At 55.7% G+C, this 12,576-nt stretch overlaps 2 protein-coding genes across 2 annotated transcripts; one reads left to right on the top strand and one right to left on the bottom strand.

The window, feature by feature from the left end:
• Positions 1 to 392: 392 nt before the first annotated feature.
• Positions 393 to 2,015, top strand: NCS57_00156100 (XLF domain-containing protein; the record flags this gene model as incomplete). Its single annotated transcript, XM_053051621.1, has 1 exon — positions 393 to 2,015. One exon carries the CDS (start codon positions 393 to 395, stop codon positions 2,013 to 2,015), a length of 1,623 nt encoding a protein of 540 aa, XP_052920136.1.
• Positions 2,016 to 9,252: 7,237 nt separating this feature from the next.
• Positions 9,253 to 11,481, bottom strand: NCS57_00156000 (Fork-head domain-containing protein; the record flags this gene model as incomplete). Its single annotated transcript, XM_053051620.1, has 2 exons — positions 9,253 to 10,161; positions 10,456 to 11,481. The coding sequence occupies 2 exons, from the start codon at positions 11,479 to 11,481 to the stop codon at positions 9,253 to 9,255; spliced, it is 1,935 nt and encodes a 644-aa protein (XP_052920135.1).
• Between the last annotated feature and the right edge of the window lie 1,095 nt (positions 11,482 to 12,576).

The following is a 12,576-nucleotide window of genomic DNA, read 5'->3' as shown; positions in this document are numbered from 1 at the left end:
AAGAGAACTTCTTCTGTGTCACTGTTCTCGCAAATCGAGCTGTCTGAAACGAAGCTGCTACCCCAGTCGGTATTCGTTCTTGACTTGGATATTCTCCGAGTCCGTTTGGGCCAGTCAAGCGCCGAGCCTCAGGTGATCAACCACCTTCTGTTGTGCCTCGTTCCCCAGGCCTCACCTCGACAAAACCCACACCCGTTGCGCTTTCCTCCCCGAGGAACCGTTCGGCGCTATACGACCTACTACTCAGACACAAACCGGATTCATCTCACTCACCTTTCCTTTCCCCGTCTTTCATTATCTCCCCGGAAGGCAACGTTGCTGCCCGAGTCGTCGACTCTCCACGAACTACTCTTTTAGTGTCCGGGGCTTCTTCCCACCCCCGAGGCGCGGATATGTCCCCAACCAAGTCTTGGCGGCCGTTGCCGCTCCCCTCGTCATCCGATTTACCTCCCCTCCTGGTTTCACTGGATATCGCCACATCGGCGTACACGGTTCATATCACCGACATGGCCAACGTCTGGACCGAAAGCCTTGACAGGAAGTCCATCTGCATCAGAGGCTGGAGCGAGAACACCACCATTGACCCCAGTGACACCCCGGACAACATGGCCAAGTTCCTAGACAGCCTCAATACTGCACTCGACTCGACACAGCCAGGCTATGGTCAAACTCATCTCCGCCTTCAACCAGCTTCCAAATCTGACGCTGGCGATGGCGGTCTCACATTGCAGATTACCTGTGAACTTCCCGGGCTACAGCCGCTCAAATGGCCTATGCACCTAAAGAAGTTGCCATCGTCTGCCATCGCTACAGATCTTGTGCTTCCTCTCATCCAAGCCCATCTCACCAGAAACCTCGAGGTCGAATCGTTAATTCGGACGCTGGGTCATAAAGACGTGGTCATCACCAAACTTCTGGACAAGCTGGAGGCTGTAGGCACGGGCCTAGAGCATGTATTCAACGCGCTTTCCGGAAAGAAGCGAATCTCCAGAGCTGCCGCCGCAGACAAAATCCCAGGCCTAGCCCCATTTGACCGTCGCCGCTGGAAGTCTGACCTTGCATACACGGACGATGGCCCAAGCAGCGCAGAGTCGTTGATAGAAGATGTCCTTGGGGGAGGAGGGTTGCAGTTTGAGCCTACAATCGAGGTTGCCGAATCACCTCTGTTAGATGACTGGTGGCATCAGTTCAGTGGCGCCTCCTCCGCGACGCGTCCATCACAGGCAAAGGCCGTCCCTGCAAAGGAGAAGACACCTCCGCCCAAGGAGCCAGAGGCTGGTGATGATGGCGACGACGATTTTCAAGTCCAGTCAACACCACCACACCTTGCTGCCGCAAGGAAGTCCGTGGCATCCAGGGACAAGCCTGTCCCTGACGACGCATCCACCGAGGGTGATCCCGAGTCTCCCGCTTCGGCCAAAGACGTCCCCGTTCCTCCCGAGACACGGAAGGAGGCCAGGCCGACTCGACGGCTAGGGGCACTCGGCCGAAAGAAGCAGTCAACTCCGCCCCGATCCCCCAGTCCCAAAATACCTCCGCCAGCGAAGAAAGCACCAAGCCCAAATGCCGATGACTCCGAGACAGCATCGGAGGCAGAAGACGACGGTGCAACAGCGTCGCTTCCAGACGATGATCCACCCCCAGCACCTTCTCCCTCGCCTCCACCTAAACCCGTTGCAAAGAAGAGTGGCCTTGGGCGCATCGGAGGAGCCAAGTCTAAGCAGCCCGTCAAAGAGACATCACCGCCCACAGAACCTGAAGTGACTGAAATTGCCAGGCCGGCCACCCAGAATCCCCCTAAGAGGTTGGGTGTGATTGGAAAGAAGAAGGGGGATGCGAAGGAGTCATCATCAGCTGCAGATGAGGGCAGAGGCCGGGCCCGATCAACGAAAGAGGATACACCAAAACCAAGAGAGACTTCACAAGAGAGGGCTGACCGCAGACGAGAGGAACTCAAGAGGGAGCTGGCGAAGAAGGCGGCAGCTGGTCCGGCCAAGAAGAAGCGGAAATTCTAGTGTCATCACTCTTTGATATTGTCACATCAGTACCTGTGTCCCCTCTAACCCTACACCAGGGGTATCGTCGCATCATAAGGCAGCAAAGCATAGGAGCGGCTGAGCGTCTCTGGGGCACATCCTGAGCCTCCTGGCTGCTTGGCTCGGCGTTGGTCAATTCCAGTGCGACAGTTCTCCGGGCCACTGGAATAAGGTCATCTATTCACCTCATCAACATTGTCGGAGGTGAGGCCTCTGGATCCATGCCTAGACCAACCTCAGTCTTCGTTGTGGTCGAGCTTCGTTTCCGCCCAACCCGAGATATCAACTTCAATCTACACCTATCGTTCTTGTCTTGTCTCTCCGTCTCCTGTCGCCTTGGCTTTGAAGAAGCGGATCTTGGTCCGCTGAAGATCTCTGTGTCGGGCAGCTTTTCCGGGTCAGACACGCAAAAGATGAAACTCCGCTGCAGCTATCCGACGAGAGACTCATTCTGCACTCAAGGTTATTACCTGTAGTTCGTGTGTTCATGCTGTGCGCGCCGAGCAGGGCCAGATTTGTGACACCATGTCGGCCTCGCACTTTCATGCGTGTCATCTGTATATCTCCCCCATTCTCGCTGGCAATGGCCTCGGTCGGGCTCGTGGGTGTGTGTACCAGGTTCGATTCACCAGGCACACTCGCAATTACCGCGACTGGATTACGAGATGGTCTTCACTATCAAGCACACGTTATTATGAGTCGTATCTTCAACTGGGCCCATGTACTGGAGCAGGCACAAGTGCACCGCGCTCCTCCTCACCATCCATGATTCGGTTCGCTCATGCACCTTCATCAGTTGATTATCCATGTATCCTCTTCCCAAAGACTTATCGGTCTTCATAGGTGTCTCATCACTCTCGATCAGACAACATTTTCATTGAATATCGTTGCATCGCCTTGTCATGGTAAAGATATTCGGAGCAAGACGGGATGCACCAGATGATCCAGAGTACCTACCATGGCGTCTATCGGCAGCGGCGCCTAACAAGCCGGGATCTTCCCTCAATGAGAGCTGGACATTTTGGCATGCTGCAAGAGACGACGAATCAGTTGTGGCGGATTTCCCCAGAGCAAGGGGAAACCCTGCTATCGAGGGCTTTTTTGTCCACCACGGGCAGGCTTTTGAGAGCAGGCAAGCTACAGTTGGACACATCACAGACTGAAGCATCATCTTCAAACGGAGCAAGCATGAAATTGAGATAGGCCTGCGGTTGGTCGCAGGATACCGTCCACGACGCCCAGGTTGGCAACATCGTACGATCAGGGCTACCGGGCGTTTTGATGGCGTCCTGATGGCAGCGTTGCCGAAGATACTCCTCTCACTCCCCCGACGCACTGCGTTCTAGAGGACTGCCCGACTCGGTCATGCCCCGACGCTGATTCGCTCTCGGGGGAACGCCGTGTTGCAGTCAAAGGGTGCCACCTTGCATGCTCTGCCTCTGGGGGATGAACTGGCACTTGACTTCAAGGCCCCTGCTAGCTGGTCGCTATACATGGCGGTACAACAGGGGAGAGAGGGAGGTCACCGCAGGTACCCTGGGGCATGCTGTACTCGAAGACGGGCTCATCCAACGCCGAATGACTAGCGCGGCTGCCAAGGAACGCGTCGAGGAGTGCCTAAGGCGGGAACCAACGTGGGTACACCGGTATGTCAGCGTGTGCTATTGCGAAATCTCCTGCAGCAAGGGTCTCTTTATTACAGGGGTGAAAGGTGTGTACACCCTTCCAAGAAGCTACGGATCAAACGCTTTCGCGATGGAGGTGGCTGCCGAGAAAGGGGAGAAGATACTCTTCTTATGCTGGTTTCGCTCAAGATGGACATTACACCAGGGCGAGGGTTGCAGTCGGTGTCAGATCGTCGCCATGCAAGCTCGACTGCAGCTTTGGGTGGTGAATCTGAGGGACCGGGACCATGGCAGGCTGCCAATGCTGCTGGCTGTTGGGAACACTGTTGACGGTCGTGATATGGAGCTGGTCGTCTCATTTCGACCTGCTCCAAGTGCAGCGGCGCTTAAAATACCAGGGCTTGGTATTCGTGCTACCTTGAGCCAGCAACGGATTCAAGGGATCAACAACGGTGCTGGATGCGGAAACGACACTATCGTGACGGTCGACTTGATGCGGCATGGTTGTGGATCACTCATCCACCCTGAGCATCTGTTTGAGAAGGTGGCGCATCTCCCCTCAACCAATAGAGGGTACATGTGGTCAAATGAGATATGGTGCAGGTTGGCTGATCTCCATCAGCATTTCCAGAAACCCGGTTGTCGTCGCGATCTAGTCAAATTCGTTTAGATCGCGATATATCTCGATAGTGGATTGGGTGGCTGCTGATGCCTGTTGGATCGCACCAAGTACCGGGCTACGGATGATGGAAGCCGGCCTCCCATGCTCGCCCTCCCTCAACAAGACTGGACGATAGTCTCCGGATTGGGGCGTAGGGCAGGGATAGAGGATTCTCAGAGGGCTGGCTAAGCTGGTTGAGATGACGGTGTGGGCCGTGCTGCACGTTACCTGTCTCTATTAGACCAGGTTCCCCGGTTACGCCAGGACAGCAAGCTACAAGTGTTTGATGCGACCTTGGGAACTCCTGCGGGTCTCGTTCGTCCGCCGCAAGTCGTCATTTTCACTGCTGCCGTAGGTGGTCGAGAGACGGTGCAATCCACGGCACGTCGTTCGCACATCGCAGCTCCAAACGATCAAGGAGGTGAGAACACACCGAAGGCGGGGCACGAATCGTCCGAATTGGAAGCCATGCAGGTCGAGCTGCTCAGGGCTCGAGCGGCTGCCATGTACGTTGTTGGTGATGTAGGGCTGCTGAGGCTGGCAGGCCCAATGGGGACCCCAGAAGGCGGCGATCACCACCCTGCCCCTGGCCACGAGACTCCAGGCCCGTTGGTGGAGGCATGGGCCAGACGGGGTCTGGATGACTCTGCATCCCCCTCGCGTTTGGATCAAGATCGAGGTTGAAATCAAGATCCAGGAGATCGGGGGCTCATGGCTGCCCCCAAGGTTACATCCGCGACGCTGGGGCTGCCTCTGCCCTACTGCTCTGGACAGGGGTGAGGTCTGTCTGGTCATTTTCTTTGTCGACCCGCTTCCCGATCGCATATGCGCGGACACACTCAGTCGGTGCGCTGCGGTGCTGTGCTGTGCTGTGGATCGAGCAATGCGAACTCGATGGCCTGATGCTTGATCCTCGAACCTGGTGCCTGGGAGGAGAAGGGGAAGCAAGATCCAGGACCTGGCAGCAGCCAACGCGGCGTTTGGCTACACAGCGTTGCTCCCGCCCCGGGGACGGAGAGAGCATGATGCAATCAATGCCGTTCTGCAGGCGTTGATGGATGAGCACAGGAGGCCCGTGGCGGATGATGGCAAGGAGGGAAACGGCCAGACGTCAAAAGTCAAACGTCAAACGGCCAGCACACACACACGCACACAGATACTGTACAGTACCCACTGGCAGCAAATAGGCTTCTACAGCCTGCTCGGTCTGGATGTCCATCACAGTTCCGATGACAGCATGTTGGGGTAGCGATTGGGGGCGACTGGCTCTCGCCCTCAGCCTCCACCTCACGGCAACGGGCAATATCATCTCGTGCTGCACGTTTCCTCGGCTTCTCATCCCATCCCCTTGATCTGCAGGGAGCGCCCAAGGAAGGACGGATCGATGGACGTCGGTTGTAGCGCCAAGGGTTCGCCGTCAGCTACGGTTGGTGCAGAACACCTTGCCTTGTTCACATTGTCTAGTGGCAGCACCCACCTTGTAAACGGTGCAGCATATCGTCAAAGTCACTCACACACCACCAGGATACACCCCGCATGCAGAGGCGTTTTGCTTTTCCCTGCCTCTTTGAGCCTCCTGCCATTCGGGGCTGAGCTGTGTAAGAAGCGCCAAGGCCAGAGCGCTGCAAGCTGCTGCTGTGCGAAAGCCCGCAAGTCCACAACGTCTGTCGGCCGCACAGGTTGTCGCCGTCTAGTCTGCCACGAAGAGCGACGAACATGACCGGGCCGTCCCTCGCTGGGGGCAGTTATCTGTCAAAGTCCCAAAGGCGACCAGTTATGAAGGCGGCAACTGAGTCGGCTGACCTTCTGTGCCATGCTATGCTGCGTTGTGCTATGCTTTATGTGAGCACAGCGAGACAACACGGTCCATCCAATGGCCGACACCCGGTGTGTACGCTGCGCACCTCTTTTCTCCGTATCAAGGCCTTTCTTTCCTGTTGCTCCCCCCATATGGATGGATGCTTTCCAGTGCTCGCAAGTTACGTCTGCCCTATGTCATTGGGCCGGCAGTGACCGAGTACCCGGGACCGTTGGCTGTCCACTACTTGCGCCTGAGAGATGAGCCCGCGACCAACACAACTCAAGATACAGTCAATGAATAGGCTCCACACCACCCATAGCCATAGGGAATGGTGAATGGTCTGGGGATGAGTGTGTGACTTGTATTGCTCGTCCGTTTGCGACAGCCGAACGAGAGAGAAGACGAGGAGAATTCCAGGCATGGCCGAATGCAACGAGGCTGCTGAAGAAAAAGAAAGTTGAAGAAGCCGGAGCCATGTGGGACAGAAGCTTGACGAGGAAGCCCACGGAACCTTTCTTGTCTCAGCAAACGCCCAGCGGCATTTCAGCCAACCCACGTTGCGAGAGCACACCAACCCATCTCTCGGATGGACGTACGTGTGGCTGCAATGTCATGAGGCCAACGACGGGTTCTAATAATACACACATTCACAACGTAGGGCGTTTGAGAGTCGACGACGGCCGCCGTCTACAGTGTCGTCTCGTCTCGTCTCGTCTGATGACTCGGTGTGCCTGGACATGGGAAGCTCAAACAACGGGCCGCGCTCAAAGGGATGAGGACTCATGTTTGCAAAGCTTTGTCCACGGCCCGTCCGGCGCCAGGCCGAGGCTGAGATGTTCGGGAGCCATGGGCATCTCCCGTCTCATCTTGATAAGCTTCCCTGTCGAGTCTAATAGCTAATTGCCCGACCACGAAGTCTTTCGCCGTGGAGAGTGGAGAGAGGCTAACAGGATCTAAGGAGAAACCCTCCGAGTCTATCTCTGTCGGCTTTGCCGTTTTTGGAAATAAGCCTCCGGGACATTTTTTGCTCCATGCGCCGATCTCGACCTGGGTCTCTCTGCGTGCGCGTAGGGCGACACAAGCAGCTTCTCTTTTTCCCCTCCTTGATCTATCTCCTCCCTCAACGAGGATAGCGCGATGAGAGGTATCAGGCACGAGGTGGGCGTTAGAAGGAACGATGACACAGCAAGGTAAGAGGCAAAGCAGAGGATAAGAGGGAGGGATGGCCACCGGATGACTTCCTGTTGGTTCTAGGATCTGACCCGAGGGAAAGGAACCCAATTATGCTGGAGAGTAACCGAACAATGGCCTCATGAACCCTGGCCTGGCCTGTCCTGAGCTCTCTCGTATTTACGAAGTCGGAGCACACAAGAGAGGGAAGGATGCGGAAAAGGCAAGGCTCGATTGGCGACAGAGTCTGGACGAATCCATCTCGATGGGCGGTTGTCAAAGCTTCGAGGCTAATGTCAGCGACAATAGAAAGATAATAGCTTCAACAATTACACGGTCAAGATGATCGTCGAGCACTAATTTTGGGAGGCGTCAGGTGGGTTTTGGTTTAATTCTTCTCTCGTAAGAAGGTCTACCGATGATGCTATGTACGAGGTGCCAGTGCTCTCTCGTTGCTCTCTCCTCCATTATAGACCAACCCTCTGCCAAGCTTCCGTCTCTGCCTAAGAAGCGACCACAGAAGGGATAATAGAAATGACGACGACATTCAGACAAGTACCCAGTATTTGATGCTGCAAAGTAGAAGAATAGGAAGGAATATGGCAGGAAAAGCGAGGTGAATCAGTTCTGTCGATACCATATGCAGTCATGTGGACAAGGTGTTTTCATGGAGAGGATAAAAAACAGACAATAAGACAAAAAAGAATCAACACACATGCACACCAAAAGGGCAAAGTTAAAAGAGAATAGAAGAAAACAGGGGAAAAGAAAAGAAGTAGAAGAACAAAACAGACAAAACAGACTCAAAACACACGCTTTGGGGGAGACGTCCCCCAATGTCGATGGATGTCGCCCAAACCGATAAACAGACAAAATGATGGCTCTCGTCGTCCTCGGGGAGCGGGAAAAAAGAGATGGAGCGCATCGTCTAGACAGATACTGTAGATGGATATCCAGGCCTCCCAAATCCGGAAAGAAAAGAAAAAAAAAATGGTGATCAACAAGAAGAGAGAAAGAAAAACATAATGTCCCATCCCAAGCCATCTTTGGCTAACCTCTTTTTTCCGGTGAACGCCACTTGTATGGCCTTGAACCAACAACAAAAAAAGATTCAAGAATAAAAAAAGAGAGATGTCATGGTTGACAGACAGACACCCAGATGATCTTCCCCTGCTATCCCCCCCTTTTTCTGCGCCGTCGCAGACCCAAGAGGAGGCAGCAAATCGTCGCTCAAGAGCAAGACGCCGTGACATTGCTCCACGACCCGGGAATCTGGAAATCTGATATTTGGTCGTCGATAGAGCCAACAAGAATCGACGCCACAGGCCACTCTGAGTCGTGCCCTCTCACTGCAGCCCCACCAAGAACCCAGGCATGCCATGCCATGCTTCGCTTCTTCAGCCAGCCTACTCTGTACTGCTACGAAGAACGTAGTAGTAGGCAGTACTGAAGCAAGCTAGCACCGTCTGGCCTGGCAGGGTTCAACCCATGACCCTGAGCTGGGCTGGGCTGGGCTGGGCTGATGCTGATGCTGTCTGTACGCGGTGGTGTCCCCTTCTGGACTCACTCGTGGCCCGTCATGACCTCCGGGGTCTGCGGCCAAGAGCTTGTTGGTGGTGGTGATGAATGTAATGTTCGTTGTCGTTTCGTCTGGTCGTGATCCTTCCCTACTGCGCCCGACTCTGTGGGACAGTCTTGTACCACAGTAATAAGCCAACTTGCTTTTTCAAAGAAGGGTTTGTCCTCTCTTCTCACAGTCGCCTCTCGCGCCCTCCTCACTTTTTTTTTTTTGCTTTTGATATCGTCAATTCTGAGAGAAAGCCACCAGAGACAACAGACACAGAGAAAGAGGTGATACGCTCTCACTTCCTCGTCCGTCGTCCCCTCCGGATCGGCCGCCAGCGGCGTGCCCGATGTGACCTTGTGGCTGCCGGCTTAGGCTCTGCAAGGCGGCACATCTCAGATTCCGTTATTGTGCCAGTTGTAAACTAAGTTGGGGCCCATCCCCAAGAGGCGCTCGTTGAATCCGCCGCCGCCGCCAACATCGTCGTGGTGGCCGTCTGCGGGTTGATAGACACCTGTGACGTCGGCCATGCCTAGAGGGAACCCGCCCGTTGATGAAGGTCCGACGTACACGCTGCCTTGGCCGGCCCCGGCCCCGGACAGAGAGTAGCCGGCGGTGCCATGGTGGTTGTTGCTGGCGCTGGAGGAAGCGATAGCCTGCGAGGGCATCAAGCTCGGCTCCGGGACCATCAGGCTGAATGGGTTGGGTGCAGTCGCCTCGGGGGTCGGTGTCATAGGGCTGTAGTTCTGCTCCTGCTTGATTGGCATCTGCTGCTGCGATCTCTGGACTCGCGGCACCATCAGATCGTCGTAGACATAGGCCGGCTGGTGATACATGGCCGGGAAGGTGGAGCGGCGCATGGCATGGGCATGGGCATGGGGATTAGCATGGGGATGAACTTGAGGATGCGGATGCGGATGTGGCATGATACGGTGGGCATGCGATGTTGGTGGCATGGTGGCCGTCTCGTGCGTGTAATGGCGGCCACGCAATTTCGACTTGCTCGTTGCGCATCCTCCTCTCCTCCCAGACATGGCTTTTGTGGAAATTGGGTTACCGTGCTGTTGGAATCCGTGACTGTGGCCATGGCCATGGTGGTTGTAGGGATGGTGCTGCACCTTGGACCCCATTGCTCGGCGTGCCGAGTTGCCAGGGCGGTATCTCGTTGTGCTCTGCACCCCGTCGCGGATGGCCCAGTCTACCAGCCTCCACTCTGTCGATCTCTTGGGGTCTCCGCCTGCCGTCGATTCTGTCATGCTAGGGCCGGAGCCGGGCTCCTTCTTGGGCGGATCTTTCGTGAAAGCCTGTCAAGGTGTAACTGTCAGCTCAGCTCAGCTCAGCCTTGGACACATCCAAACGCCTCCTCCGATATCTCCTCGATTTCATCCATATCCATCCATCATCCCCGGCTGCGTTGGCCCGTGTGCAACACGATACACCCCGGTAGCTGCAGCTGAACAGGACAGGGCAGGGCAGGGCAGAGCCGGGGGTGTGGTGGGTGGGTGGTGTTTAATCCAAACTGCCTTGCTGAAACAGGAAAGAAAATCTGGAGAACACCAATCGCTCCCCCAAACCAACTAAACTCACTTTTCACGTACCTTGTTCATGCTCAGGTTGTGGCGGATGCTGTTCTGCCATCCTTCAGCATTCTTACCGCTCTTCTTGCCCGTGTTCTCGTTCTTGGACTCCTTGTCCGTGTTGTCGCGGAACCATTGATAGATCTCTTGCAGAGTCATGGCGTGCCCCGGTGCGCCCATCAGGGCCCGGTAGATGAGCTGGGCGTAGGGTTCCTCAGGCTTAGCGCCAACAGCCGACGAGCCTTGCGATTCCCTAGTCTCCGGCTGCTTCTCTGGGCTCGCACGGTTCTCTGGTTCGCCTGCCGGCGACTCTTCCTCCTTGGTCGTCATGTAGGTAGGAGCATCCAACAACCCTTCGCGAGGGGAGTTGGTGCCTGAGAGTACTCCAGCTGACGATGTCGGAATCGTTGCGGGCGACTGGCTTCTTGGAAGACCGTCCACTTCACCCTCAAGGCCCTGGCTCATGCTCGCCGTGAAAGGCGTCAGCACCTGAGGGCCCCGAACGGGAAAGCCTTCTGTCGAAGTTGGGGTACAGATCTGAAGGTTCTTGAAAGACTCTTGCTGGTTCTGATGGAGTGTTTCCGAAGCTTGTTGCAGAGGGTAGTCTGGGGAGGACCACGTCCTCGGTGAGACTGGTGAAGGGTTGTAGCAAGTGGTTGGGGCGCTCCCGCAGGTCGGCGAACTGTGGTAGGAGTAGTTATCCAAGTCATCGGGGCCTGGGGGAGGCGAGGGCCAGGCTTGGTGATGGCTTCGAGGCGGGTAGTGAAGACCTGATTGTATGGAGGTGAAGGGAGTCGGAATATGAGTCGCATAAGAGCGTTGCTGGTGTTGTTGCTGTTGCTGCGGTTGTTGTGACAGGGTCGATGATGTGGGCAGAGAACCAGCCTCTGAGAGATGTGGTGACTGATCCTCAGGACCCGATGAGAGGGCATAGTATGACCCCATATCGGTAAGCTCTGACACGCAGGATGATTGTTGCCCGTGACCGGCAAGAAGGGGATTCGTGTAGCTAGAGGCTTGCCCGCCGTGAGGGAACGGTGGATCCATGGCGGTCTGGAAAGAAGTCAAGGGGAGGAAACACAATCGGTTCTCGTGGTGATTTGTCAATGGTGTTCTCGGGACGAGGAGATATCAAGACTCTTGTGCGGAGCAAAGAAGATGAGAACGAGGGAAGAGAGTTGGGAGAAGTATAAGATCAACAACGAAAGTAGACGACGGGAGATGGCAGCGTTACAATAGACACAATGGGACAAGGTCGGGGGGTGGAGGAGAAGGAAGTAGATATGAGAGGAAGCAGCGATATTTGATAGCGATGGAAGCAAAGAAGGACGCTTGTCTCTCTTCCCGGTTGGTTTGGGGTAGCAAGACCAGCAGGAACAAGGCTGGCTGTTGGAGAAGGGCCTACTTTGGACGGCGATCCGTTGATAGACAGCTGCCCGTTGGCAGATCCAGAAATCTTAGCTCTAGATCACTCCTTGACAATGATCGAAGCTGCAGCTATGGAAAGGCCCCAAGATCCAAGTAGAGCGGCCCCGGGGGGTGTGAGCCAAGTCAAGAAAACGGCCAAGCCAAGCCTCAGGGAGCCATCAAGCTAAGGCCAATGGCCCGTGGCATCCAGGAAAACGGCCAGGGTCGTCCTCCACAGGCACCCCTCCGGGTGCCAACCCAACGACAACGGCAAGCATCCTGGCATGCTTTGTGTGTGTGTGTGTGCCTGTGCTTGTGTGCTATGGTGCGGCCTTCGGCCATCAGCCATCAGGTACAGGTCTGATGGCCCCCCAGGGCGCGCAAACGGACTCTCAGACATCTCTGGTGGCTTCGCTGCGCTTCAAGAGCATCGTGATGGGCTCGATAGGCACTGTTCCGGCCTCGCACGCCATCATGTACGGGCACCCCCGTACCCCGGTCTCAAACTGCCGCCAGATACTTCCAGTACTTGTGGAGTAACAAGGCCAGGGTTACTACTGATGGGGGTTACGCCTCAGGATGGGGAAGAGGCCCCAAGCATGGCACCTTGGGTCCGTTCGTTCTCTCGTTCGTACGTTCGTTCGCTCATCCGTTCGTCGCTCACGGGTGGAAGCACAACCTTGCAGCAGAAGACTCCAAGAAGAAATGTGCTGACACTGGTTGGACCGGTCCGCC

The sequence above is a fragment of the Fusarium keratoplasticum genome, chromosome 1 (assembly GCF_025433545.1).
Source record: "Fusarium keratoplasticum isolate Fu6.1 chromosome 1, whole genome shotgun sequence".
Lineage (NCBI taxonomy): Eukaryota > Fungi > Ascomycota > Sordariomycetes > Hypocreales > Nectriaceae > Fusarium > Fusarium keratoplasticum.
The sequence above is the reverse complement of the archived record's forward strand: the minus strand, read 5'-3'. Positions and strand labels throughout refer to the sequence as shown.